Consider the following 26477-nt stretch of genomic DNA (forward strand, 5'->3'; position numbering starts at 1 on the left):
GGTTCCTCCACTTAGCCTCTGTGTTGTACTCCAGGTACATCCGAATGCCTGGAGAGCTTGGACAGCCTCGACTGCGCTGGAAATCATTCATTGCCATAATTACAAGGACCACACAGCAGCTGTGAAATCACCTAATTCAAGTCGCTCTGCTGACTGTACAAGCCAAACCAGCCTAAAGTTTGTGGGAAACGAAAAATATCCACAGAAACGAAATTAGTAAACAGTGCACTCATGCCAAATTAGCATCAGATTATTAGCCACATCTCAACACATTTTAATCTTATAAATCACATTATTTTCTTTTTTTAAAACAGATTTTATTGAGGTTTTGTCCAGTATGCAATACAGTGTTTTTAGACAGTTAGCCATGGGATCACAGGCTCACTCAACAATAAACGTTCCCTTCCCCATGAGTCAGAATTTAGCGCATATGTATTTGTGTTAGATGTGCTGTCTAAGTGTGCTATTTCGACGCGGCGGCGAGCGAGGGGGGGACATGGTTGGCCGCACCAGTAGGCAATGTTCATAGTGTCAATATCGGCAACACTCCCCATCCCTCCCACAGCAATATCGTAGAGAAATAATCAGACAAGACACATTCTTAGTGGAGAAAATTGCTGCAGGTTTATTTGTATAACAAATATGCCAACATGGTGGGTTATCTTACGGGCGATCCCAGGGCAGGCAGCCCCTCGCTGCCTGTCCACCTGATGAGCCACAATTCACCGTGGCCCTAGGCAACCGGTGTTTGTTAGATTTGGGGGAGGGGATAGCCCCTCCCACCGGTGGACCACCAGTCCACTCCCTTACTCACGCCCCCCCTAAGAGGGGCGGAGCGTTGAGGCAACCCCCGGTTGCTCAGGTCCACAACCGCCCGCAGGGCTAACGGGGCGCAGTCGCTCCTCCCCCCCACCCCCTCCTGCCCGTAAGTGACGTGGGCATGGGGGACGCTCGAGGGTCCCAAACACTGGGAGGCTAACTCGTCGTGTGCCATCCTGTGGCACTAAGGTGGGGCCGCCCCTTAGGAGGGCCCCCTGCGTGGGCCCAAGACAACCCTGCATTCTTCAGGCTTGCCTACAATCTGTGCCTCCGCACACCAATCTAGGACGATGTTCCTCCTGGTGAGAGTGTAGGGCTCTTGGAGTCAAGGGACATAAAGCTATCTACCAGGGTATTTCAGGCTCGGGCTGCATCTATTTTGCCCACCCCGGGTTTAGCTTCTCTCTGTAGCAACCTTCCCTTGCAGCTCGCCCACTTCTCCCCCTCCCTCCGCCATGTAGCTAGCTGGGGGCCTCCTGGTGATTTCCAGTTTCTCGTGATTTCTCGTTTAGCCAGTATAAACGCTAAGTCCTGAAATGTACTAGTGACCTTATTTTTAGAGGTATGAGGGAACTATCCCAGAAGACAGTGGCCTGGAGACGCAGGGATCTCCTTCTCAATAAAGGTTGCAACCATTGCTATGATTACCTTCTAGAAATTGCAAAGTGAACTGAATTATATTATTGCAATTAAAACACATATAAACAAATCTCATTTACTTATAAGGTAGTGACACCCTGTTGGGTGCTGCCAGCATCTGGACCAGCAATATGGAGACTCCCAAGCTGAGCAACTGTCCCATGTATCTCAGTATACACACATGCTGAAGAATCTCGCCTTGGCCTTTCTGGGACGTAGAAACAGGGAATCTTCCAGAGATCCTGTAACTGCCGCCCCTCCCTGCTCCCCTCCCACACACACACACTCAGGACCCACATCTTTTAAAAGGTTTACAGATGCTCCAAATGGCTCTTTCCATAGGCTTAGAAGATCACAGGCAGGGCAGGTCAGAGGACACAACCCTACTTCGTTGCACGGACAGAGTCATCACTAACAAGACTGTAAAGTCCTTCGATTGAGACCTACCGGATATTTCCAGGCCCGAGTATACGCTAAACGAGTCGAGAACTGCAAGGCTTGAGGCTCCAATCTAGAACGTAAACATGCGTATTGGTGGTGGCCTTCTGCGACTTCCAGTGAATTCTATGTCAGGATTTGAGACCATAATTAACTTAACCTCTTTAATCCAAGCAAACTGCAGCCCCACCGACATCAAAAAAGTCCGTATTCACTGGCATCATCATAAAGCTAGCTGTACGTCACTGGCAACGAATCACGAGTCCATATCCTCTACGTCCAGCACCATAGCCACCATCTTAACTCCTTTCATAAATGCTCAGCAGCCTAAGATGTGTACTTGGTGCTCTTTGTTTCTACCTTCGTTCATAAGTATTACTAGATCCCTGTGCTATGGCTTGAGTTGTGAGCATCGGCGCTCTTTCTGTAATTTGGAAAAAAAGCCACCCTCCAGCAGCCCGATAACCTTGCACGCTTCTGACACACACAGCCGTGTTTTGTAACAATATATGCACTCTTTTTTTCCACAGTTAGGGAGGGGCACCATTTGGTCTGGCCTGATTCTACATTTCTGAGTCACTTTTCTAGCCTGAGAGAACACGAGCACGGCTCACCATCATCGCTTGAAGCTGCCCCCGCATGCACGGGCAGCTCCTTCCAGAAAGTCACGGACCAATGCGATCATTTCTGGACCACTAAATTAGGGGAATGTGCGAGGCCCCTCTAATTTACATAATTGGCACCTTCAGGGCTCCAGAAGCTGCTTTGTGTAGATTCCTCCTGGGCCGCAGCTCCCACTCTGCCACCTACAAGCACCTCTTTCACAGCTCATATTGGGCTGAAGGTGTGAGAATAGCTCGGGAGCTGAGAGTTAAACCTGTGCAGAAGGTGTTGACAATGGGTGTGTCCCACCGTGTCTCTCAATGGGCAGCCAGGCGGGAGGCCTAATTGCAGGAAAAAATGCGTCTCCTTGCAACTGGCACAAGAAGAAGTGTCCCCGTTCACTAGGACTACCCACACCATATCTAAGAGGCCCAGGGATGGAGGGGGCCCCTCCTGTAAGCCCAATTGCAAACAGACACCTTTCTTCAATGGGATCAGTAGGGGCACAAGAGGTTTGGTGGTGTGTTGCACTGGTGCAGGCCCCATGCTGGTGGGCTAAGAGCGAGGCCCTGGGTAGCTGCTCATACTGCCCATGCCCAACGCCGGCCCTGCTTACACATTACAAGGCACAGTACAGCCGTACAGGGTTGCAATCAAGCAACATGCCGTAGGGAGAGAATGATATAACAATATAACAGCGTCTCAACTGGGAAACATTTAGCAAGGACAGTTAGAGAAAAAGGTCTCTATCAAACACAAGGGGAAGGGAACAAAGGGAGACCACGGGGAAGTGATGTAATTAAGTTTTTAGTAATTGCAGGTAGTTATAGCAGCACTACTACACAATTAAAGAATATAGTGACCAAAATACACAAGTAGGTACTGGGCGTGCCAGTGATAAGTGACGGCGCAGTGACACAAAGTGTAAACGACAGCGTGAACGGCGAAAAATAATTACAGACAGTGGTCAACGAGAAGACAAGTATATACACATTTGGTTGCCAATTGCGTTAGTTAAATTGACCACTACAGCGCCAAGGTTCTGTGCTGGGTAGTCGACGGCGTTTCAACCTGATCGATTTCAGGTCATCATCAGGACAATTGGTCACATAAATTACAAATGTAGTGCTGTAAGGGGAAAGGAAATTGAAAAGAATAAGTAGCAAAGTGGCCTGAAGGGGGAGAAAGGAGTATTTAAGAGGCACCAGGAGCCGGTGGAAATACCTGGGAGACGCAAGATAGAAGCCAATCTGGGCGGTCAGAGGTCCAGTATAAACAATAATGGGGTCCAAAAGTAGGGTCAGCGTACGAACGAATCACGGGGCAGCTGTGGGGGTAGGATAATAGAAACGAATGAAGGGGAGCAGCTGTAGGTGCCTGAATCGATCATGAGCGAGTGAAGAGTTACCTGATCCTGGGGGAGAGGACAGGTAATTCCTGGAGCGTGAGTAGATGTGGCAATCTGCGGGAGAAAGGGAAGGCATGGGTGTAAATATGGAAACGAAGCCACGGGGTGGGAAGAAGTGTGAAGGGGCAGGAGAACACGGGGGAGGCGAACACTTTCTCATTAAACAATAAATATAGGGCTGTTCATGTGGCGGGTGGATTTTTATCTCCCGTGGTAAAAAATTAGCAGCTCAACTTCGAAGACATGTCGGTAGGGCACACTCACTTGAAAAGTGTTAACGAGTGCTGAGAAGTGAAGGCACCCTCCCTCGCGAATGAGAGAGTTGTAAGTACTCAGTAACAGTGTCAAAACCAAGCTATCGTTCCACAAGGTCTCTCGCTGTATATTGATCCCAGCGCCCCTTATACACATATTAATATCGTCACAGGTAGAAGCATAAGGATTTCTGCACGGTTAGACCTATTCTGAGCTACAGTATTTTCTAAATCTGATTCACACCAGTGCCGCAAGTGTTAAGTTGAATGAACGGAAGCGCTCATTTGAGATATACTTTCTTCTGTGCCCCTTAAGCCCCTCCCCCTACTGTACACTTGTATCCGACAGAGCAGAGGGCGGTGCTGCGGGTCGAGACAATCCAGATGACACACAGTCTCCACATTAAAATTTTCTGGTTAACACCTCTCTCTTAATTTCTTTGCCAAAACTTTTACTTCCTCCTTGAAATTAATTTTATGGTTGATGAACTATTTCACTTAAGACAGCTCTTGCTAGGGGGCCATGTTATACTCCGAGTGTGCACCGCTGATGAAGTGTCTTTACTTTGATATATTTTTTATTCTTTTTTTGTTTGTTTTCTTTTCTTTTTTCCGACTATTGCTTCCTTGGTGTGGGACCCAGTAAGTACTTACCTGAAGGTCACCGATAGAGCCTTTGCTAACGTCACAGCAACAGGCACCATTCACACTCGTTGCCTGGTAAAGCATAACAGGATATAATTATCATGCACAACCCACCTGGACAAACCTTTGTCGAGTACTTGTAGCACACTGCGTTACACTGCCGTCCTTCTACGCACTACGAGAAGCCAGGAGTAGTACCAGAGAGAGCGGCAGGCTCCACATCTATGTGTTTCATAAATCTGCCCACTCTGTGCAAGGCCCGGCAACATTTTATTCTCCTCAGTAAGAAGCCCACCAGGGACTGTGGGATTGACAAGCATATCTCAGTAAAATACCCTACACTACCTAAATTACCCATGCCCATCACACGGCCAAAAAAAACAAAAACAGAACATTAAAATAACAAGCATTGGCATTGCCAATAGGTCTCGTCTTTGGGACCTTACAAGTATTTAGCCATGCAACTGTTGATGCTGTTGTACCAATGATATTGTGCTGCATAACTAAATACTTATAAGGTTCCAAAGGCGAGACTTGTTGGCTATGCCAATGCTTGTTTTTTACTGGGGAATACACGTGACATCAGATAGACTAGAACAAAGCATGAGTTGCATGTCTGCACAACGCATGCATGGCGCGTTTTTGCTTGGTTTTTTTCATCTCCCTAACTAGCAAACCTGACACTTGATCAGCTCAGTATACTTTCTTTGAAGGGAACAAGCTGGCTTTCGGATTTTGATGCTGCCACACAAGGCTGCCCTTGTTTCTCCACTCCTCACTTCTTTGGATGTAGTAATATCCATATTCAGGAGCAGTAATAGCACCCTGAATCACGAGGGAAAATAATTGCAATCATATTTTTATTCAGACAACGCAGCAGCTTGGATCCGCCATCATATGTCTCAGTCTGAAAAAGCAAGATCTGACAATATGGCGTCCAGAAGAGAAGGCAACTTCAGCAATGAAGAATTAGTAGAGGAGCAAATTTTAACTTGTATGCCAGAGCGGGCCTGCCTGAGTCCAGTCCAGGCGTGAGTGAAGCACACAATCACTGCGGACCTGAGACCACTGGTCGAGCATCTCAAACGTTTACCTGACCCTCAACGATGCTGCTCTTTGACAAGAGGATGAAGATTAAGAAAAAATACCAGCACTAAAGAGGATCCTGGAAAACCGGTTAGTCCTGCGCATGCCTTGCTCAGGTATTTAAATAAATTTAATCCGCCTTTTTGTCAAATACTTTTAAATTTTCCAGTGACAGAGCTCTCCTAGACCATATCCATGTCAGCGTACCACCCATCTGAAGTTCCAACAGAACATCGATCTCAACACACAGGAACTATGACAAAACTACAGCCCCTACCACCAGTCTGCTCAGAATGAAAGTGTGATGTCAATACATAGAGTCGCCCAACAAAAAGGAACAGCCAGTCAAGCGTACAGCTAATAAATACTCATCATCAAGAAGAAACCACGCTGATCAACCTGACCACCTACAAAAAAAAGGATTTTGCAAGAACAAGAAAACCACACCAATCATACCTCGACAAACACATCCATCTATAAGCTATCAGCCATGTTAACCTATTCCTGGGAAAAAATGAGAACCTCTCTCTGTCCCTAAACTCCTCAAACATACCATCTGCTCCATCACAAGCACTGTTAACCCCTTCGACGCTTATGACGGAACGGTTCCATCATGCACGTCGGTTGGGCTGTGCTTATGACGGAACCGTTCCGTCATGGCCCCGCCCGCGCTCAGAACCTTCAGCACCGCGCGGGAATCCGCGCAGCGCTGAAGGGGTTAAATGTCATCCCTCCCACCTCAACAGTAACCCCTCTCAGTTCAGTGTTAAAGTGCAAGTGGTCCTAATGGAAATTTTATTATGGATTGGTGCTTCCATGATTGGCATATTTTGATTTACTGGTAAGTCCCTCCTAAAGTGCACTGAGAGTGCCACGGTCTGTAAATCACATGCTACTAGTGGGCCTGCAGCACGGATTGTGCCACCCACACTAGCAGCCTTTCAAAGGGTTCTCAGACCTGTCACACTGCAGTGTCTGCGTGAAGTTTTTACCTTTATTTCAACTTGGCAAGTGCACCTACTTGCCAAGCACCAACCTTCCCTTTTATGGCATATAAGTCACCCCTAAGTCAGGCCCAAGGTACCCTGTGGGCAGGGTGCAGTGCATTTGAAAGGAGTGACGTGTACTGGTGTGTGTTACACTTCCTGGTAGTGAAATACAGTGCATTTTGTTTATAACTAGGGAAAGACCATCTGCCCCATAGGATAGAATAGTTTACTCATAACATCTTATAAGCATAACTTCACATTGGTAGAAGATAAGGAAATGGAATTTAGTATGCCTGGACTCAGAATGTAAGAATACATATTTTAGTAAGGATGATCTTTATATTCTTATAATACCACTTTTAGAAAGTAGGTATTTTCTTGCTTAGCCATCCTGTGCGTGTCTGCTGGGTTGTGGAGAGACTGTCTGAATTTGGAGTGACAGGGGCCGAGGATGTGCATGCTCTTCAGAGAGCCACTTGGGGGAGTGGGGGTCAAGGTGTGTCCTGCCTTTCCTGGATGAGTCAAATAGAGGTGTCGAAAATCCCTATTGTTAAAAATAAAAGTAAAAGTAGTACACACAAGAAAGAAGTCAACCTATACAATCTAGTGGCTATTAAAGCAGCACTTTACTGAGTGGTAGCACTCATTTGTCCCTCAAGTACATACGTGTTAGACACACCTTCCTGTATATCAAGGCACTCAGGAGCAACTGTTCTCCTAATGCATCAACTGGAGTATTCCCCCACTGATGTCCTGGAGTCTCAGTACTGGTAGACTCAAAACTGGACAACCAAGTACTCCTCTCTCAGAGTAGCGAGACAGAGCAGTCCAAAGCATACGCAAGGAGGTGAGGTGTGGTTAGACATTCAGAATACAGTGCACACCGTACTACCAGCGGATAAAATCAATGTGCAGTCAGTGCTTACTTTTTAAAAAGAAAAGTACTTTAATACACACAAGAGAATTATACTACACACAAAACTAGGATAAACAGTGAAAAACAGATGTCTCTACAAACCTCTGGGCCAGAGTTTTGACTCCAAAAATTATCATAGCTCCTAGATACTAAGCACTACAAAAACACAGTTAACATGTAGACACACAATTAGCATTGCATATTACAGATCATGTTGTACAGGGTTGCTCTCATTCGCTAGAGCCATGATACCAGTCCTTGTATTAAAATGAAGCCATATGTTCTTAATCAGTCCTGGACCCACACACAAAGAAACAAAAGTGCCCTCCCGTCCTGAGTGAGGACACTGCTCTAGTGGCATAAAGGATCTGATAGGAGGTGCCTGAAGTCTTGGCACTGTTTACTGCAGTCCCACTAGTCCAGTAGCCACTGGCTAGCTGTAGGAGAGTAGATACTGACCAGAGTGCCAGTACACCTGGATACCCCCAGATGTCACAAAAGAAAGGTAGGGGCGTATACCACTGGACACTTCACCAGCTACAGATTGTAACTGGAAGTACCACACAGGCTCCCACAGCACATCACAAGTGAGAGGTCTTGGCGAAGTGATATCAGCTTCAAGGACTGGGATCAAGCTTCCCAGTCTCCCTCTTCTTCCAGTGATGTGCTGCAAGCTTCCTTATCTTGAGCAGTTGTCTGCATTTTCCTAGTGTTTCCAAGAGGCTCTGCATACGTCTCACACAAACAGCTGGTCCTCTGACTGACGATGACAGATTCCCTTGCTCCTCGTCAAGCTGACATATTCCTTTGCAGCATAATCCATCAGTCTTAGAGAAAACTTCCTAGGGTTCCAGATGTGGTGAGCAAGCTCATCACGGGCCCTGGCTGGCTTCTTTGGGCGGACCCGATGTGGGCTGCCTTGTTAGAATGGTAGAACAGTCTTGAACAAAAACTGCCCACTAATGTCAGACTCTTATCACCTCTGATTGATGAGCTGATCCAATCAGAGAGACTGCTACTTTTGAATCCTAGATGCCCTCCAATCACGTGGCCCATTTCTAGCATGTTCACTGTTTGTCCAAAGGATGCAAAGGATGACAGTGTCTTTCCCCGGACAGGCTCTTTGTGCCAGCCCGGGCTATTCCCAAGAGAGGAATTTTTATTAACTTCAGACGAGGAGGCCCGGACCATCACCCACCAGAAAAAGGGGGGTGTTGGGGGGGTGGTACATTCTAGCAAAGTTAGTGCAGCATAACACTGATAAGAGTGAGTGTCTACCCCGGGCCCACCAGGCTTCTCCAATGAATAGGGAGGGGAACAGGGAGCTGGAATGTATAACAGAAGAGCTCATATTAAACATATTAGCTCAACTCTGCATCCTTCCCCGGTACACACGCTGGCTCTCAAACACACACCCCAGGTAGACAATGGCAACAAGACCAAAGGCAAGGGAGACTGTACAGACTTGATCAAGAGGGTGGCTAGTGATCCACTCATCTTGGAAGACATGGATACCTTACTATAGTTTTATTGCTGCCACCTCTGTCAGTCATCCACAGCAAAATAGGGGTGCACTAGGCCTGCCCCCCGTTCTCAGAGCTAAGCTCTAGGGTCTCAATCCATGTAAACAAGGAGACCCTCAGCGGACATGCAAACAGCCAACACTGTAGGTAGAGACTCCAATCCAAGTAGACTGACTACGATGGCTTCATCATCCCTTTCTTTATACTCAGTCACTCTCGGCCAGCCTAGAAGATCCAAAGAGCGGGATTGGGATCTCAAACACAGATCACAATCTCTCAAACAAGTGACCCCAGATCTACAATACGCTCAATATGAGCAAGACACCAATGATTTTGTGTCTCAATTCTGTAAAACAATAACCAGCATCCTAGACATCTAGTTTGTGACAGAATTTCTGAAAAGCTGTGTTGTAGCCCACTTTATACTGTTCCTAGAGGAAAACATCACACTGGGTGATCATGCTTCTGGGTGGTGCAGCTCCAAGACAGCTACTATAAAAATTGTGGATGATGCATTAATTAAGCTAGATAAAGGCGACTCCTACCTCATATACTAATTGACATTTCCGATGCTTTAACACAAACCACTCTATTTTCATCATCACTAGCTGTGGGCAGAATCATCTATTCCGCCTGTGGAATTGGCTACTCTGCATTACTCTTTAACGCAGAGTTTAAGCCAAATTCCGCTAATCGCGTGTGATGGAATTTTTCTCCCAAGAGGCTCCAGAATATGCAAGCCGACAAGCGAGATTTGGAATCTCCAAGTGCATACTTCTAAAGCAGCAGTCACTGGCGTGCGCGAGCGGTCAGAGGGCTGCCGTTTGAGTAGATTTGCTGCCGCTAGAGTAGATTTTCTACTCGAGCCACAGTAAAATAAACTGGAATGGCCAAGTGCTCTTTCGCAATGAATGGTGCTGTTCATGCCGATTTTCAGTGCTGCTCATGATACCGGTGCTAAATTGTAATGTGAGCTGCATATTTTCTGCCCGTTGGTCGTATTCTGCAGAATCTCGCAGAGTTTTTCTGTAACTCCACGGAATTCCGCAGAGTGAAACTCTGCGAGTTCCGCCCACCCCTAATCAGCACACTGAAAGAAAAAATGTATATCAAAAAGACTGTCCTCAGTAGGCCTTCTTCCTATCTACAATACCACCATGAATGCATTAAGTGAGTGCAATATCTCTCACACCCTTCCACTATACGTCAAGGGGTCCTCAACTCTCTGGCCAACGCTCTTCAACATCGTCATGGAAGGGTTTGCCATTATTCGCGAACAATCAGATATAAGATACCATTTCTATGCAGAAGAAACTTTACCTTTATTCATCTTAGTCCTAACGATATCAAATTTTTTCAGCCTGGGTCTTAGCAGAAATCTAACCCTGCATGACTCCTCAACATCTCAAAATCCAGGCCATCAAAACTAAATCCTTCCTGATCTCTACACAGATCAGCTCTATCACTGTACAATCTTGACTCAATTCAGTCTTGGTACTGAACTGCAAACTTCAATGTAATTGCAAAAGGACCACATCATCAACTAATGCGGTGTGGTAACAGATCCTTCATACATGATGGTGATCTTAAACAGGGGGTTCAATTCCTGGTACTAGCTAGGCTTTGCCTAGGTTACTCTTCTAATTGGAATTCCAAAAGATCCACCTGGCTCTTCTTAAGGCATTTTGAGCATGAAGCTACAAGGGTGGTAGCATGGACAAGAAAAAGTTAGCATGAACCTCAAGTTATAGCTTCTCATCGGAGCAACACACCTCAACCAGTTGGCATGCATAAACTATAAATCCTTCCACTGTGAAACCCCAAAATACCAAGCTCGGAAACAGATTATTTCGGGAAGACAGCACCAGCTATGGAGCTCCAACATGCGCTGACTTTCAGTGGAAGTGCTCCGAGGGTCCAACTCTCTCTCCTCAGACCTCTTGCTAGCTCTCCTGCAAAATAGAGCTGAGAAGCCTACCATGTCCGATCATCAAAGCACTTCTGTGACCTAACCAAGTAATGATGGGAACCAGACTGATTCTACGTTCTAATTAAGTAAGGATGAGCATTGCTCTCCCGATGAACCATTGGAGTCGCAATATACTGGTATTTACCCCCCCCCCCACCTGCTTCTTTGTCCTATGATGCCCATGTGGGATAAATTCAATCATGTTGAAAGTATGCTTGTAAAGCGCTCTGTCACCACTTCATTCTTGTTTGTATGCGCTACACAACCATGCTGCATACATAAACAAATAAGCTATCGAATACATTCAGAACCAGGAAAGCCTCAAAGTTTAGGGAGATGCAGAATGGGGCACACTCGCGTTCTGGTCTCTCCGAGATCCCTTATACAAAAAAACAAACCGTTTCAGGATCAGAAAATTGACTATGCATAAAAAACTCCCAAAATCTCCAATTGAAGAGTGTTCAGAAAGAAGTTTGTTAAATTAAAGGCACAACAAATGCATGATTTTCAACTTTAACAGATATACCCTTAAACTGTCCTATTTCTCTTTAGTATTTTATCAGAATACAATGGTCGAATTATTGTGTGCAAATATATTGTGGACAAAATATTGCCTCCCAAAGAATCACAAAAGGTGTATATGAGGGTAAATCTGGGTTTACTGCATTTAACGCCACATATTGCAAAATCGCGGACGCTGCTTGTTCCGAAAGGCGTCTCACCGCAGCGGATTCCCATATACTCGAAAAGGAACAAGCCCCCATGATATAATCCAGAATCAACTGTTATGGGGTCAAGAATGAGCAGGGGACTCTATGAGTGTATTGCAGATATCTTAAATAATTTATTCAATCAACCACAATCACAAATCCTGTGATTATGGTTAACTGAATAAATAAAGATGTCTGCAACGCACTCGTGCCGTGTGTGTTCCTGACCCCATCACAGACACTTCTGTATTAAATACATATATGTGTCTTGGCAATGTGCTCATCTTCAAGACGCGTGGATGTGGAGTCAGGAATAGTACATCTATACTTGTATAGTTACTTTGGTTCTCAGGATTTAGGCAACAATATTTTTGGAGGATGATATTTCTTCTCCAGCTATTCTGACATAAACCCTCTTCCTCAGGCATGGGACTATAAAAACTAAAATCCGCTGAAGTACTTCTACCTCAATTTCCACCCAAACCCTCTTTCTAGGCATTTTTCATTACATTGTTAGCATGTTACCATGCCTGAGGTCCACAGTCATACAAATTCTTTTGACAAGCAGATGTCCAATGATCCCAACAGCCCAGGCCCCTCCTCAGTCTGATTAAAATGTTGCAATAATACTGGCCGAAACAGCAGATGACTATCACAGACACAAGCAGCTGCATAGAGGGTTGGCAAACATATCAATTCTCCATCCAATACAATCTCTTCTCCATGACATAGAAGCATACCTCTTAGGCAGACCATGCTGAGGGCACTGGCTTGCTTGATGGCAGGCTCACAGCAGCGAAGGATCTGGGCGCGCAGCTCCGGGGCCAGCGTGAAAGCCTCCAGAATGTCAGAGCCAAGTCCCTGCAGTTGATCAATTATCCAGTGGACCGGCCAACGTAGATATTGAACCAGAGAGGTAAAGAAGTGTCCAAACATTACGAAACGTTCTTTCATGAAAGTATTCTGGAATCCTGCAAAGGAGAAAAGGCATATATGTAAGATGATGTAAGAGGATGGTCTGCATTGATCATACTTATTTTGAAAAAGGGTCTACCAAAGGGTTTTCATGGGCCTAGAGACAGAATACTAGATTGTTTGCATTTTTTATTTTTGAATTAACCTTTACTACAGTGCGTCTCTAAAAAATATTACCATGTTACAACACGATTGTTCTTTTTAATGTTTTATAAGCCCTCTGTGATATGAATCGTGTTAGGGTTCCAAAAGACGTTACAGAAGATGGTTCAGCAAGATCTTCATTCTCAGTCCTGTGGTCCTCTACCCAGTACTTCACAATGCTACGTTGAGAGGTAGTTTGCAGATACTTTCATTTCTCGTTGAGATAAACCCATCTTTAATTGGGCTCCTCATTATTCTCAGCTCCTCGTCAATCGAACTCAAGTCCAGATTATGCCCTAGCTCGGCATTGTGTCTATAAGAGCCATTCTAGCCCTCATTGGGGGTGACTAGGAATCTTAGGGCCATTTCAACTTGGTCAATGTTTCAGGGCCCGGAATCACCAGAGGTGCAAACTCCAGACCGGGCAATTCTGGGCCGAAGGACACTGGACCAGGGCCTGTGTGCGGTGCCGCAGGACCTTGCTGCAGCCAGTACCCACCAGCCGCTTCTTCACAACAGGAGGAGCAGCAAATGCACTCCAAAGTTCTCCCCTCCCCCGCACCACAAGCCAAACCAGCCCCACCACCCACTCCCATCAACATCCAACGTCCTCTAAGAAGGTGCTAAATGGATTACGAATTGGGCCTGCTATTTGCTTGGAATGGGGGGGGGGGAAAGCATGGAACTGAACCCAATGTTCAGGAGTCCAAGTTTTATTCCCCATTATCTGAAAAATACTTTGAAATCCCCGAATGTTGGTGTAGGGATACTGGATGGAACTGGAGCGTAAACGATCCGTACCACCCACCATCACGGCACAAGACTACAGAGAACTGGGAAAGAGGACCTATAAGTGGGTAACATCCAAAGGACAATTCTCAGAAGATGGGATGGACAGCACAGTGTCCAGGACCTATAAGGACAGAGAGCAGCAGCCATTTTAAAAATAGCAGGATAAATGATCTCCCAGAGTGGGAAACTGACAGGATGTGAAACCTTTCTCAGTTATATTAAAAAAAGCAACCAGCAAATCCATCCAAGTGGAGCCGTATGGCTGCCTGTGATCATTGGGAACCAGCCAGCAGGCGTACTTCAACAGAGCAGCTCTGCATGCCTTTGCCCATGGAGTAACTTGTTTTTACTTCTGCTTATTCATTTTATAAAGAGCACTGACAACACGTAATCAACGCATATCAATAAGCAAGGCCTTACTTCCACCATCTACATAGCGTCCATTTCAACAATCATTCAAATAAGTGGCAGTGCAAAGCATTGCATGTAGTTGCTACGATAACACTCCAACTCACCACATATATGATACAAGTACCTTCAGATTCCCTTCCAACCCGCCAAGCTCATGGTGGTCTACTATTTAGAGGGTGATACAGCCAAGTTAACATTTCCACCCGCTCCGAGAGTTTCCACGAGTTTATCGCTTTATGTGCTGCTCAGCTCCAGTGCCCAAACCAGCAAGCCTTTCATTCAATCGGGCAACCTATGGAGGTCTGGGTGTTGGGGTAACTTGTTTAACAGGGTGGCGACCTGGCGAGCTGGAGAAAGGCCGCCTGAGCGTCTGTTATTTGGATGATGAACCATTCCATTATGAGCTGCTGTGATCATGTTTAATGTGGCCATACTGCTGTCTATTGTTACGGAAATCTGAAAAATAAAAGTTAAAAAATAAATTTAAAAAAAACTTGTTTTACACAGAGTAGCCCATGTCCACTGCCCACAGGAGGCCAGGCTCCAGCAGCTGTAGCCCCTTCTGGGTGCAGGAATAGCACTCTGAACACCACTGATGGGCATTACAGCACTCATCTGCCATCTGCAAGTTGTCCTGGACTCTGGCCACTCTTGCAGAAGAGTTCTCTGCACTTTGCTTCACCTTAATAAAATCTTAAATGACTAAACAGAGGCCCACTGTTTATTTGTGGAGTAGCTGTTTCTAGATCACCTACAGTCCTGACAGAGCCAAGTTGTGGAAGGCACACGTAGCCGCTGGTTGCTTCCACATGCCAAAGCTGGGTATCCAACAGGAGTTTCCCACCCTCATCCTCCCAGGGCACCCTGGCCTCGCGAGGGGAGGCCACCGGAGTTCAGGTGAGAAAAGCTAGAGCAAGTTTTGTTTAGAAGTGACTAAAAATAACAGTGAGCAAATGTGTCTTTTTACAAAGATAAAGAAAGGTTTTACAAAGTAAATGGCAAGTGTGGTAAAATGTTACTGGTTTAGGCTGATTCGGTCTAGTGTTCGGGCAGGGCGGAGTTCGGAGGAGGGTCGCAGAAGAACAGGTAAGAGGAGTTAAATTTCAGGGGGTGGGGTTTCTCTTTTAGGGGTTCGTTTTTACGGGGTATGGGTGATCGTGTTTTTTAGAGGGTGATGGAGGGATTAGTTTGTAGGGAGTGGAGTTCGTTTTTAGAGGGCGTTGGTTATTGTATTTCATTTTAAGGTGGGGGAATTAGCTTTAACGGGGTTCAGTTCGTTTTTAGGGCGGTGGAGGTTTGGGATCAGTTTTTAGGGGTTATGGGTGATCGGGTTTGTTTATACGGTGTGTAGGAATACGTTTTTATGGGGTTTAGTTCGTTTTTAGGGGGTGATGGGGTTTATTTTTAGGGTTGGGGGAATTAGTTCTAAGGGGGTTGAGTTCGTTTTTAGGAGGTAGGGGTTTTGGATTCGTTCTTAGGGGGTATGGGTGACCGTTCTTTTATTTATAGGGTGTGGGGGAATTCGTTTTTATGGGGAAGGAGGGTTTGGGGGGACCGGGGTAGTAGTTGAAAAGCATTTTTTTTAACACGACTTCCTTTAACACGAAAAGTCGTGGTAAAGGAATGCATGGTAAAAAAAATCGTGGTTTAGACGAGGTCGTGGTAGCGCCCTTGTTGTAAGGGAAGTTGTGGTTGTGGAACTCGTCGTTTCAACATAAAACCCAAAAAAACAGCACATCCCCACCACAAAAAAAAAAACACACATAGCAAATATGCACACAGATTCTTGTTACACGGCACCAATTTCCAGAGACCTGCTTTCGTCAAATGGTGTTTCAGACCATGTTCGGGGGCCCGGAGGGTAGTCGCAGGCCCCTGGATGCCAAGTGTGGCAGCTGAGGTTGTTGGTTTCCTGGGCTCCGACCTACTATGGCTCTGCAAACTTTCTGCACTTGACTCTCAGGGTAGCGCGTGTGAGCAGTCACAGGCGTCAGAGGGACGCAGAGCTCAGAACTGAACCCTCAACCAACGGGTACTATAAAGTATTGTCCAGACCAGTGCCGGCCTTAAGAGACAGTGCCATTGTTACATGGCGTTACTCAGTACTACGATAATACACAGCGCACATAGAGAAATAAAATGAAGGTTTAAAGTCCTATTCAACAATGGGAGCTACACCCAGTGCCGTCTTAAAGCATGGGCACGCTGGGCGGTTGCCCAGGGGACCTATGCAGACCAGAATTATAACCCTAATTTTCCATTAAACATTTTTATTCCTGTGAGTGGTTGTGTAGGCTGGGCCCAATTCACTGCTTTGACCGGGGCCCATAATGCTGTTGAGACAGCCCTGACTACACCTGCCTGCAACAGCGTCCCGAGGTGATCCCTGGTGTTAATTAGGGACACGCGCTCGCTAGCCACAGGTGGTATCGCTCAATCACTCTTGTATGTGAGCCAACATTGCGGTTTGCTTTTCCTTCAGTGCAATAAAAACATGGAAAAGGAATTTGTGCAGCAGGCTTCTGCACGCTTTTCAGTCTCTTGTTCACATGTTTTCTTCCACCCAGCACTTATCTAGTTTGGGCATCTGGAGTCCTGTTAGGTGTGGGACAGATCTGTATAGCAGGCCCCCTCTGGCAGCGACTTTTAGGCTGTCGCAGCCGCAGAGTTGTTCAAAACATGCAGACTTCCACGATCTTGGTGCAGCGACATCCTCTTACAGCACGGTTCTCCAAAGTCGGTCCTAGAGGGCTGGATCCATGCCAGATTTTTAGCATATCCCCATGTAGATAAATGTAGTTATCTTAAAAATCTGGCATAGATCCCGCCCTCCAGGAGAACCCTGGCTTACATTGTTCAGAAGTGCCTTCGGAGACAGTGGACTAGGAGGGATGCTAGTTCGTCGGGTGCGGTCTCTCTGCCGCTCTACACAGACTTCAGATGGCTTTGGCAGTGGTGATCTCCACCCCGATCACGGTGCACACCTCAGTAGCGCAGGGGCACTTGGGCGGTAAGGACAGTGGCACTAGTTATTCCAGACTGTCTGTTTCACTCAGTGGCTGCTTTCAGTGGAAGGTTTAATGCGGTTCATGATGAGAATCTTAATGGAGACTGGGGGACACCTCCACTTATGGGCAGGGCCACTGGAATTATGCGATTGTGCGGCTGCAGTAATTTGCGCACATTTATAGATTTGCTACATTGGCCACATCATGCATCATCTGCTGCATAATCTGCAGATGTTAACAAAAAAAATGTGTTTGTAGCCTAAAAAGTTACTAAAAATGCGGCAACACGTGTTGCCACGCAGTGGAAGGCCCTATACCAAACTGGACTGGTCACGTTTATGTTGCTCTTCGATATATTTGGGTATTAAACTGGTGATAATTTGGTGCAACCATAGCCCAGAGAGTGTTACTAATTTTCGAAATGACAAAATAATGAAGTAAAATTACATAATGTACCGCATTATGCAGCATAATTTGCTTTTTGTTGCCACCTAATTTACTCAACCCTGCCACATAATTTTATTGGCCCTGCTTGTGGGTCGCTTCTGACATGCTCCCAGGCAGTCACACGTTATCTGGCTCTTCCACGCCAAAACATGCTTGGCTTCTCACCGTTGACGGTTTCTCCTCCTGGAGGGCCTGGCACCCTTCTTCCCTCTCTCAGCAGTTAAGCAGCTTCTAGGCAGACCCTTAGCTCCTCCAACATAAAGTGCAGACTTCAAGTGATTACTCCTCCCCTCTGGGTGACTGGCTGTCAGACATGAGCACACAGCAGTCCTTGAAGTACTCTGTGTCAATCTCTTCCTTGGTTTTGAAGGATTTGCACCTGGAGCAAAGTGGGGTGGTTTGAACCCCGCTTTTATAAACATCGTCTAGCCAGACAATGTGGCTCCACTCTCAGAGGTCTGTGAACCGGTTTGCGTTGCTTCTCTTTCAAATGTAATTTTCTCGCTGCTCTCCAGACTCAGCCATTGTGCAAAGTGATGGTTCTCACAGCAACAGGGCTGGTGCCGAGCAGGAATATCCAAAACATGGACACAATGATGTGCGAGGTCTCTGCACCTCGCTGTCCTCAGCCTTCCCGAAGCAGCAGGGACAGAAGCAAGCATTTGCAATGCAATAGGTCTCACATTTAGAAGAGTTTGAGCTATTGGCATTGTAAATGGCAACAGTTTAAAATCTCGCAAATGCGAGACCTATGGCATTGCAATTATTTTTTGGGTTGTTAAAACCCCCAATGCCGCACTTTCAGGTGCATGAAGGCCGCGCCCCTTTCTTTAAAAAATCTGTGTCTAACAAAAGGTGCGTATTGTACCTGAAGAAGGCTCCTTTATTCAGGTCACCCGCTCTCCAACTGGCGAGGCACACCGTGAACGTTCTAAGGTCAGCTCCCGAACAATCTAATGGGGGGGTAAGGGGAAGGGGTGGACGGAAGGTACCAATGGGGGAAGAGAGGGTAAATACAACAGTGCGCAGCTGCTATTAAAGGGAAACCGCGGCATGGGGGCTTTTACATTAAAATATAGAATCTGTTCATCAAACAAATGATGTTTTTTTTATAAAAGCACTAATGCCGCGGTTTTACTTTAATAGTGGCAGCACACCTTTCCTCAGACACGGCTCTTCTAAGGAAAGGGGCACAGCCTTCATGCACGTCTAAGTGGAGCATGGGGGCTTTGACAACAACAACAAAATATTTGCAATGCCACAGGTCTCGCATTTACGAGAGTTGAAGCTATTGGCATTTACAACTCGTAATTGCGAGACCTATGGCATTGCAAAGAAGCGCCCGTCATTGTCCAGTCTGCTTGGAAAGTGAAAGCGCGCATGGCGCACTGAATGTACGGAAAGCATGTCGTGCCTGCAGTGGGGAAAAACCCATTAAAGAAAATAGTGCTTACAGATGAATTAAAACACACCGTGTGGCAACAGAAGTAAAAAGGCCAATCAAATGAAGACAAGACGGTACTCAGGAGGGACTAACAACGTGATCAAGGAATCAGAAGCCAGCATTTACAAAGGACAACGACACAAGCCAATGAAAAATACGGGTGGAGAGTAGGCGTGGCTTCAAAGCCCTACTCAATACAGCATGCCTCGCAGAGCAGCACATGCACTGCCCAGGCTCGAACTAAAAAAGGCAGAACCTACCTACCAACCAACGTCATCAATTTGAACAACAGAAACAACAGATCCACCAATCACCTCTAGCGGTGAACCCGAATATCTGATCAAAAGAGTCTTTTTTTTTTAGCAGAGTTTTATATAGCGCGAACTTGACCCAAATCCAATCGGGTATCAGAGCGCTTTACATAGCACCAGTTACGCTACGTTACATGAGGACACGCATTCATTTCTTGTTAGGCATGGGGAGATTAAGTGATTTGGCCAGAATCACAAGATGTTCAGCGTCATTACCAAGACTCCGAGGTCGAGCACCCTAGCCGTTAGGCCAACTCGTTGAATTTCTAAAAGGGACCCCTCACCCGCCTCAATCCTCTTCAGTTAATTCTCTGGGTCTCCACCTTCCAGCCATCGGAATGCAGGAAATACACTTGCACTGTCCGGAAGAAACTGTCCTCCTTCGTTTTAAGAGATGCTAAACCAGGGGCATCCAAAACGGTTCCCCCTAGTACTCGGACTCACCTAACAAACAGTCCTACAATCTTGTATATGCCACACACACACACACACACACACACACACACACACACACACACCCCCGCGCCGGTTTCCATATTTCACATCAAAGTGGAACTTTCCATGTGTGGGGACCAAACGCACAGTGACACAGAAGAAAGGGTCTGGTAACACTACGGATTCAAAAATACGGTACGCCGCCACCAGCGCTTAATGTGATACTCTCAGGGAATGACCAGTGGTTCTTTGATCACTATGAGGGCACGACTGGCAGACCCCTCCTGGTCAGGGACAGACCTTTGTTAGTATCTTTTGATAAACTTACGTTAGAGACATTTATTTCTGGTTAATGTCTAAATTATACATAAAAGAATGAATTATGTGACAAGAGTGGTAAATCCATAGTTATATGGAAAATGTCACGGCCACAGAATCATATAACTACAGTGGCTTTGCACAGACCTCTCCCGTAACCACAGTAAGTTTTAGAGTTCTTGCATGGAACATTTCAATATTACCTCATGGTGGGCATCACGCTGGGTAAGACCAACTTCCAATAAAGAATAGTGAAGAGCCGCAACATGTGAACAGCTTTGTGAGGGAGAAATGCCACATGGATACGAACCTCTCTCTTGATGACCTGATGTGTCAAAGCATCTGTAGCAGACAGAAGTTCAAAGCAGGAAGGCACGTGATGCAAACAGGAAGTCGTTGCATGTACTTTATTAGTAAAATGAAAACAGCCTGCCAACCAGCAACCGCCAAACCACAGACTCCAACTGCCACCTCGAGAATTACAACGCCGGAGCTAGTGAGCCACGAGCCCCAACACAGGCGCCGCGTGGGGCCCAGATAAGAATGCACGCGACAACGTCATAAAATGCATATCCGAACAAAGAGTAGTCTATGGACACATCCGAACATGAGGACACGGGTACCACATCTTCCCCTTAAAAACAAAACAAAGTCGGTATGCTTCATTCTGTAAATAAACCGATTTCTTAGGCTCGCGACCACTCCTTCTCTGAATTAACATTTCTTCAGCTACATCCGGACAACGGAATCCACCCCCACACCAGCAGCCTCACACACACCTTCACTCCTCTGAGGGATCACAGCGCTATCAGTCGGTGGAAGCAATGCTGCGACTTCTCATGAACGTCCTGTCCCATTCTCATTGCCCACTAGCAGCATCCCTCAGCAGCGGGGAGCAAACGCCCCCCCCCCCCCAAACAACGGAAACAGCTGCAAATGGCACCGAGCGAGTGGGTGGAGAAAACTGTGAGAGAAAAAACATGTACCTGCCGTTGGTGTACCCTACTGGATTACGCTTCTTAGGAAAACAGTCATTCAACACCACCAAATGGCGCAAACGCCACAGCTGACCACCTGCCAATTTCATGGACTGCTGCGTGCCAAGCTCGGCCCATCAAGCACCCGAGAACCAACAGCACTGGAGTTTCAGTGCGTGTTTTGGACCGCGCCGCGGCTGCACTTTGGCTTAACTCTCCGTGACCCTTCTTTTTAGTCTGCATTAAAACAACATCACTCCTTCGTATCAGTTTTACATTGGGTACTACACAGTGGCATACGTCAGTGCTTAATTTGAACCAGTGGGGGGTCATGAATCTCATTTTGGGGGACCAGCACTTATTTTTGCTCCCCAGACATTTCCCGAGAGCAAGTGAGGGGAAAAACACACAAACATAAAAGAAGGAGAAAGAAAATCCGTCACACAGGGAGAAAGCAGTAACTGGCAAGGGAGAGTTAGGCCTGTACTTCTGAAAAACAAATAAGCGAGTTTTTCACCACCAGGACATGTAAAATGTAAAAGTGCCTGTCCTGCCTCTTAACTACATGGATTGCACACTGCCCTCTTGGTTGTTCAGGGCCTGCCTTCGGGGTGACATATGCATAACAAACATTGGCATAGCCAATAGGTCTCGCCTTTGGGACCTTAAAGTGTTTAGCCATGCAACAGTTGATGTTGCACCAAGGATATTGTGCTGTATAACTAAATACTTATAAGGTCCCAAAGGCGAGACCTATTGGCTATGCCAATGCTTGTTTTTTAATTGGTTCACAACCCAATCTGGTTCACCCGTCTACCATCTAGTATCATGTTCCCTCTCTGGCTCCTATGATTTCAGCCATGACTTAAAAACTGATTTAGAGATTGGCAGTAACAAGACATCTTCCGACTATTAGAACACTGGAATGTTGAGCGTTCCATTGAAGACAATGGAATGCTCCAGGCTTCTGATGGGTGGTAGAAGCCCGGAGTGTCAACATTCCAAGGTTTGTTCACAGCTGTTGCAGCGAACAAAGGCCTCACAGAGCCCGAGGGGATTTCAACCCCCTCGGGTTCTGTGAGGCCTTTGTGTTACAAATTAGAACATTCTGCCCTCTAGGGACGCAATGTTCTAATAGTCTCATTAGAGCCTTTGGCGCGGGCCTTTAATGGTTGGTAGAGTCGGGTATGTGGGCTCTAAGACTATATTGGAGCCTGTTCTGCTGGCTTACCGCTTTCATCACCCACCTCATTGGGAATGCGGGGAATGCTGCTATCAGGGAAGCCCTGGTGGCGGACACAGTCCCAAACAGGAAAAGTTCGTCACTGATCCCCACCCCCTGTGTATATGGGAATATTCGGGTTTTTTTCTGATTTGGTGATCTGTCTTCAGAGGAAACAAAACAGTTAAAAGGTCTGCCAAGTTAGCATTGCCTTCCGGAGGCAGCAGGGGTGTCAGAAATGGTGAACATGACATTCCCAGGCAGAAAAACAGAGAACCATAGGTTTATGATGGGGCACCCACTTAGCCAGACCCAAAAGGATTCCCTATGTTTCTTTTCCCGTAATGCCATGTTTACAATTTTAGTAGCAACATTTTTGAGATACAAACATCAATTTATCATTTTCATCAAGTATCAACATGTACCACAGCCGCACATGGGTAGATTTTGTGTTATTTGCCCAAGTATCACCACCTCCTGCAACAGATGCCCACTATGTCCCAAGAAATAACATGATTATGGCAGGATCATCAGAATAATTAGGATGTGCACCATCATGCCATGAATGTTCTCACTTAAATTACCGCCTTTATAGCACTACTTGCATTTTTCCTGCAACGGACACCATAGTTGCACACACTATCCCAGGATTTACCACCAATAAACCAGGGCCAACAACGTTGCAAGGGTGGCAAGTGGACATAAATGCCCACCTTTTGCAAAACATTACTGTCATTATACCAGGGCCAGCAACACCCAGGAGGGGCACCATGATGCAAGGACTACCTTCAGCGTGTCAGCAATTACCATACTTATGCTAAGCACAGAGTACTACCAGGAGTGAACTCCACCAGTAAGCCAAGAATGACTACCATTAAGTTAAGGCTAGAAGTATACAAGAGTTGGGTAGTGAGTAGGAATGCCCACCTTATGCCAAGTCTTGCAGCCACTGTGCCATGGTCAGCAATTGCAACAGAAGCTTTTATTCGAGAGCCAACAGGCAATCTGGTTTATGGCGTGCACCAAACACATCTGACTCGATTCACAAAGGTAAAATATGATGAGTCTAACTTTACGGCTATCGGTATTCACAAAGGGTATTTACTACTCATAAATGCCCTTTGTGAATATCGAAAGTGATAAAGTTCAACTTTTGGTATTCACAAAGGACATTTACGAGCAGTATAAGTTGTAAAGTTAGACTTTCGTCTCAGTTTACTTTTGTGAATTGGGCCCATCGTCCATAAGAATGAAGGAAATGTATGGTGCCAGGCACACTGGGAACTGAATCACATTGGGCTCCATTCATCTGAGGATTATACATGAGTTTTCTGCAGACGGGCCTGGAATTTGCCTTGGACCACTTGCTTTCTGTAAAAGGCCGAGACGGAAAAGAATGAAAAGTATGAGATTTCTAAAAGGAGGGGTCGTGGGAGGGGCCTACTTCCTCTCTACTACCGGAAACGCAGTGATGCATGAGGGAGGCATAGGGTCTTGTGTGTGACTGATGCTGTCCGCGCAGGTACACACGCCTGGGCAGAGAACAGCCCGGGGAGTGATGATGGGGGCGTGGGAGTCGGGGAACTATCATTATCCTCATAAAAAAAAAAAACAGAGATGGAATAGCAAAGCCCACATCGTAACCAGTTATTTTGGTGACAGAACACAGCGGCCACGGGAGTGTTCAAAACTTTCAAAATCTGTTGTGAAACTCCACATAGAGGGCGGGGTTAGGAAATGAACTCTGCAGCAAACCAAAGATATGGATCCTGGCGTGCTGTGTGGGGAAGTTTGAACTGACGCATAATGTGTTTTTAGACTGGTTGTTTAAATACATTTCCCAGCAAATTTAGGTTTAGCCTTGACTCCGTATCATGCGACACAATGTTGCAATGCTAGACGTTTCTCTGAGAACCTAATGCATTTTGGGAGTTGTAGTATTGCCTCATATTAATAGAAACAAGTATTGACCGCGCTGCCGTGAAAGTGACACAGTCGGGTGGCCCGCAAAAGTGAAAGTGATCACGATCAAAGACAGATGGCGGCTGCTCACGTGAACGCAAGCGCTAGGCCACCAAAAGCCTGTGGCAGCCCTTTGAAAACCCACACACTAAAAGTCTCGCCAGACCAGCGCATGCGCTGGGTCAGGCGAGACCTAAAAAGGGAAGGCTTGAGCCTGGCAAAATGTTTATTTTGTATCACACACAGGGGGGTCTAGAGTAGGACAATGCTACGGGATAGAGTTCCTATCCTATACTACTACTGTATTGATATAATATAACTCACACGTCATATATAGGGTAGCAAGGGGAAAAAATAGTGGGTAAGAGGACATAGCGCACAACAAGGTTGTGGACGAAAACCCTCACTCACCCGAGGGTGACATACTTCATCATTGGGTTCCTCCAACACACGGGGACTGCAAAGCACCGTGTGGGCTACGACTTTACCCAAGGGGGAAGGAGCAAGAGTGCGGAGCACGTGTTGGATCTACCAACTCAGAATGGTAAGGAGGGGTAGAGTGCAAGAAAAGAAGTGAAAAGTGATTTAAAAACTACCTACATAGGGGCAACAACTTTATTCTTCCTTCCATCTGAGGTAGTGATTAAAAAGCAAGTGAAAAAATAGGGTTAAATGTATATACCCTATCTACTGATCGGTCAACATGTTAAGTTCTAGGCATTCGTCAGGACCAGTAAACTTTAGTCACTCTGCTAGTGAAGGTGCATCAACAACAAATGAAATATATAAAGGTACTTAGGCCTCTGTGCTTGACCAGGGATATATATCATCAATGTTGTTGGTCAGAAGGCTCTAGACATCATTGTTGCATTCCCACTCAACCGTCTACAGAGTCAATCACCTCTGTCGGTTTCACTAGTAGGGATTAAAATTAGGAAGGTAAGAGCATAGTTTACGCTATGTGATCCAGCACATGTTACAAACACCAACTAGATGGATGGGATCGAAAACCTGACTTTGAATGTATGTCTCGTATCTCCATACAGCTAAAATCAACAACCCAAGTAAAGCGTGTTTTTAAAAAAGGGTTGGTTAAAGGACCGGTAGGTCTGCAATATTGACATTCATGTGGGCAACTACCCTCAGGTGTAGATCGATATATAGTGAAAGCCTACAGATCGGGGTAGAAAAACGCTCTCTAAAATAGAGAATCTATAGTGTTTTGATACATATATTTGTATCATGTTGGTTACATTAGTTCTAGATGGCGTTCTGAGCCTGGTAATGTGCTAAAAAGACTAGGCAGATGTATCAAACCAATCGCCCTCTCCGTGTGGCGTTTCAGTACGTGTGCCCGTATTCTATTAATACAAGTGTTGGGTGGTGTTGTAAATTTTCGCCCAATAACAGTATAGCATTTCAAAGGTTATATTTAAATATCCAGAAGCGCAACTAATTCAAAGTTATTACAGCAGCGAGGTATTATTACTCACCTAAAATACCGCTCGGGCTCTTCTACATGACTCTGGCGGGAGTTCCGTCACGGTGTATGCGTGTCCCTTCATACCCGGAATGAAAATTAGTTACGGCATGACGTGCACCATATGCGTATTATGTAGTGCCGTGTTTTGGTTGTGTAGTTGTTTACTTCGTCACCATGGAAATAAGGATAACCTAGAGGAGCCATTTATATTGTTTACTGTATAAAATCGCTCCATTTCTTTAATTAGATATCTGCTTCCAGATTAAGGACAAACTCTGTCATAAGGCAATGTACTCCGTTTGCTCATTTCATGATGTTGTATTGGGCATTTGGCGGTTACCATAGTACCCGGAATAACAAAGGTCATATGTTTCATTGGTTTGGAGGAAGTATGGTGTTCTTTGATATAAGCAAAAGCGGGAGACCAAAACTAGAGTAATAGGAGGACAGGGTGGAAGATATCATATGTGCATGGAAATTAGATCCAAGAAACCGCTATTTAAAGAGCCCTTTAAAAGCGTGATGGACAAAATGGACCAACAGTATTTC

At 45.9% G+C, this 26477-nt stretch overlaps 1 protein-coding gene across 7 annotated transcripts in view; it reads right to left on the reverse strand.

The window, feature by feature from the left end:
• Positions 1-26477, reverse strand: part of ST3GAL4 (ST3 beta-galactoside alpha-2,3-sialyltransferase 4) — a 352906-nt gene that overhangs the window by 153638 nt on the left and 172791 nt on the right. For 6 of the 7 annotated variants that reach the window (XM_085608300.1, XM_085608297.1, XM_085608296.1 and 3 more), the window contains one exon: positions 12740-12970. In XM_085608300.1, the coding sequence (XP_085464426.1) occupies positions 12740-12953 (214 nt within the window). In that variant the 5' untranslated portion in view covers positions 12954-12970. Of the gene's footprint in view, positions 1-12739; positions 12971-20487; positions 20593-26477 lie in introns of those variants that run through there. The other variant, XM_085608298.1, reaches the window with a different exon arrangement.

Source organism: Triturus cristatus, chromosome 5_2, assembly GCF_964204655.1.
Source record: "Triturus cristatus chromosome 5_2, aTriCri1.1, whole genome shotgun sequence".
Taxonomy (NCBI): Eukaryota; Metazoa; Chordata; class Amphibia; order Caudata; family Salamandridae; genus Triturus; species Triturus cristatus.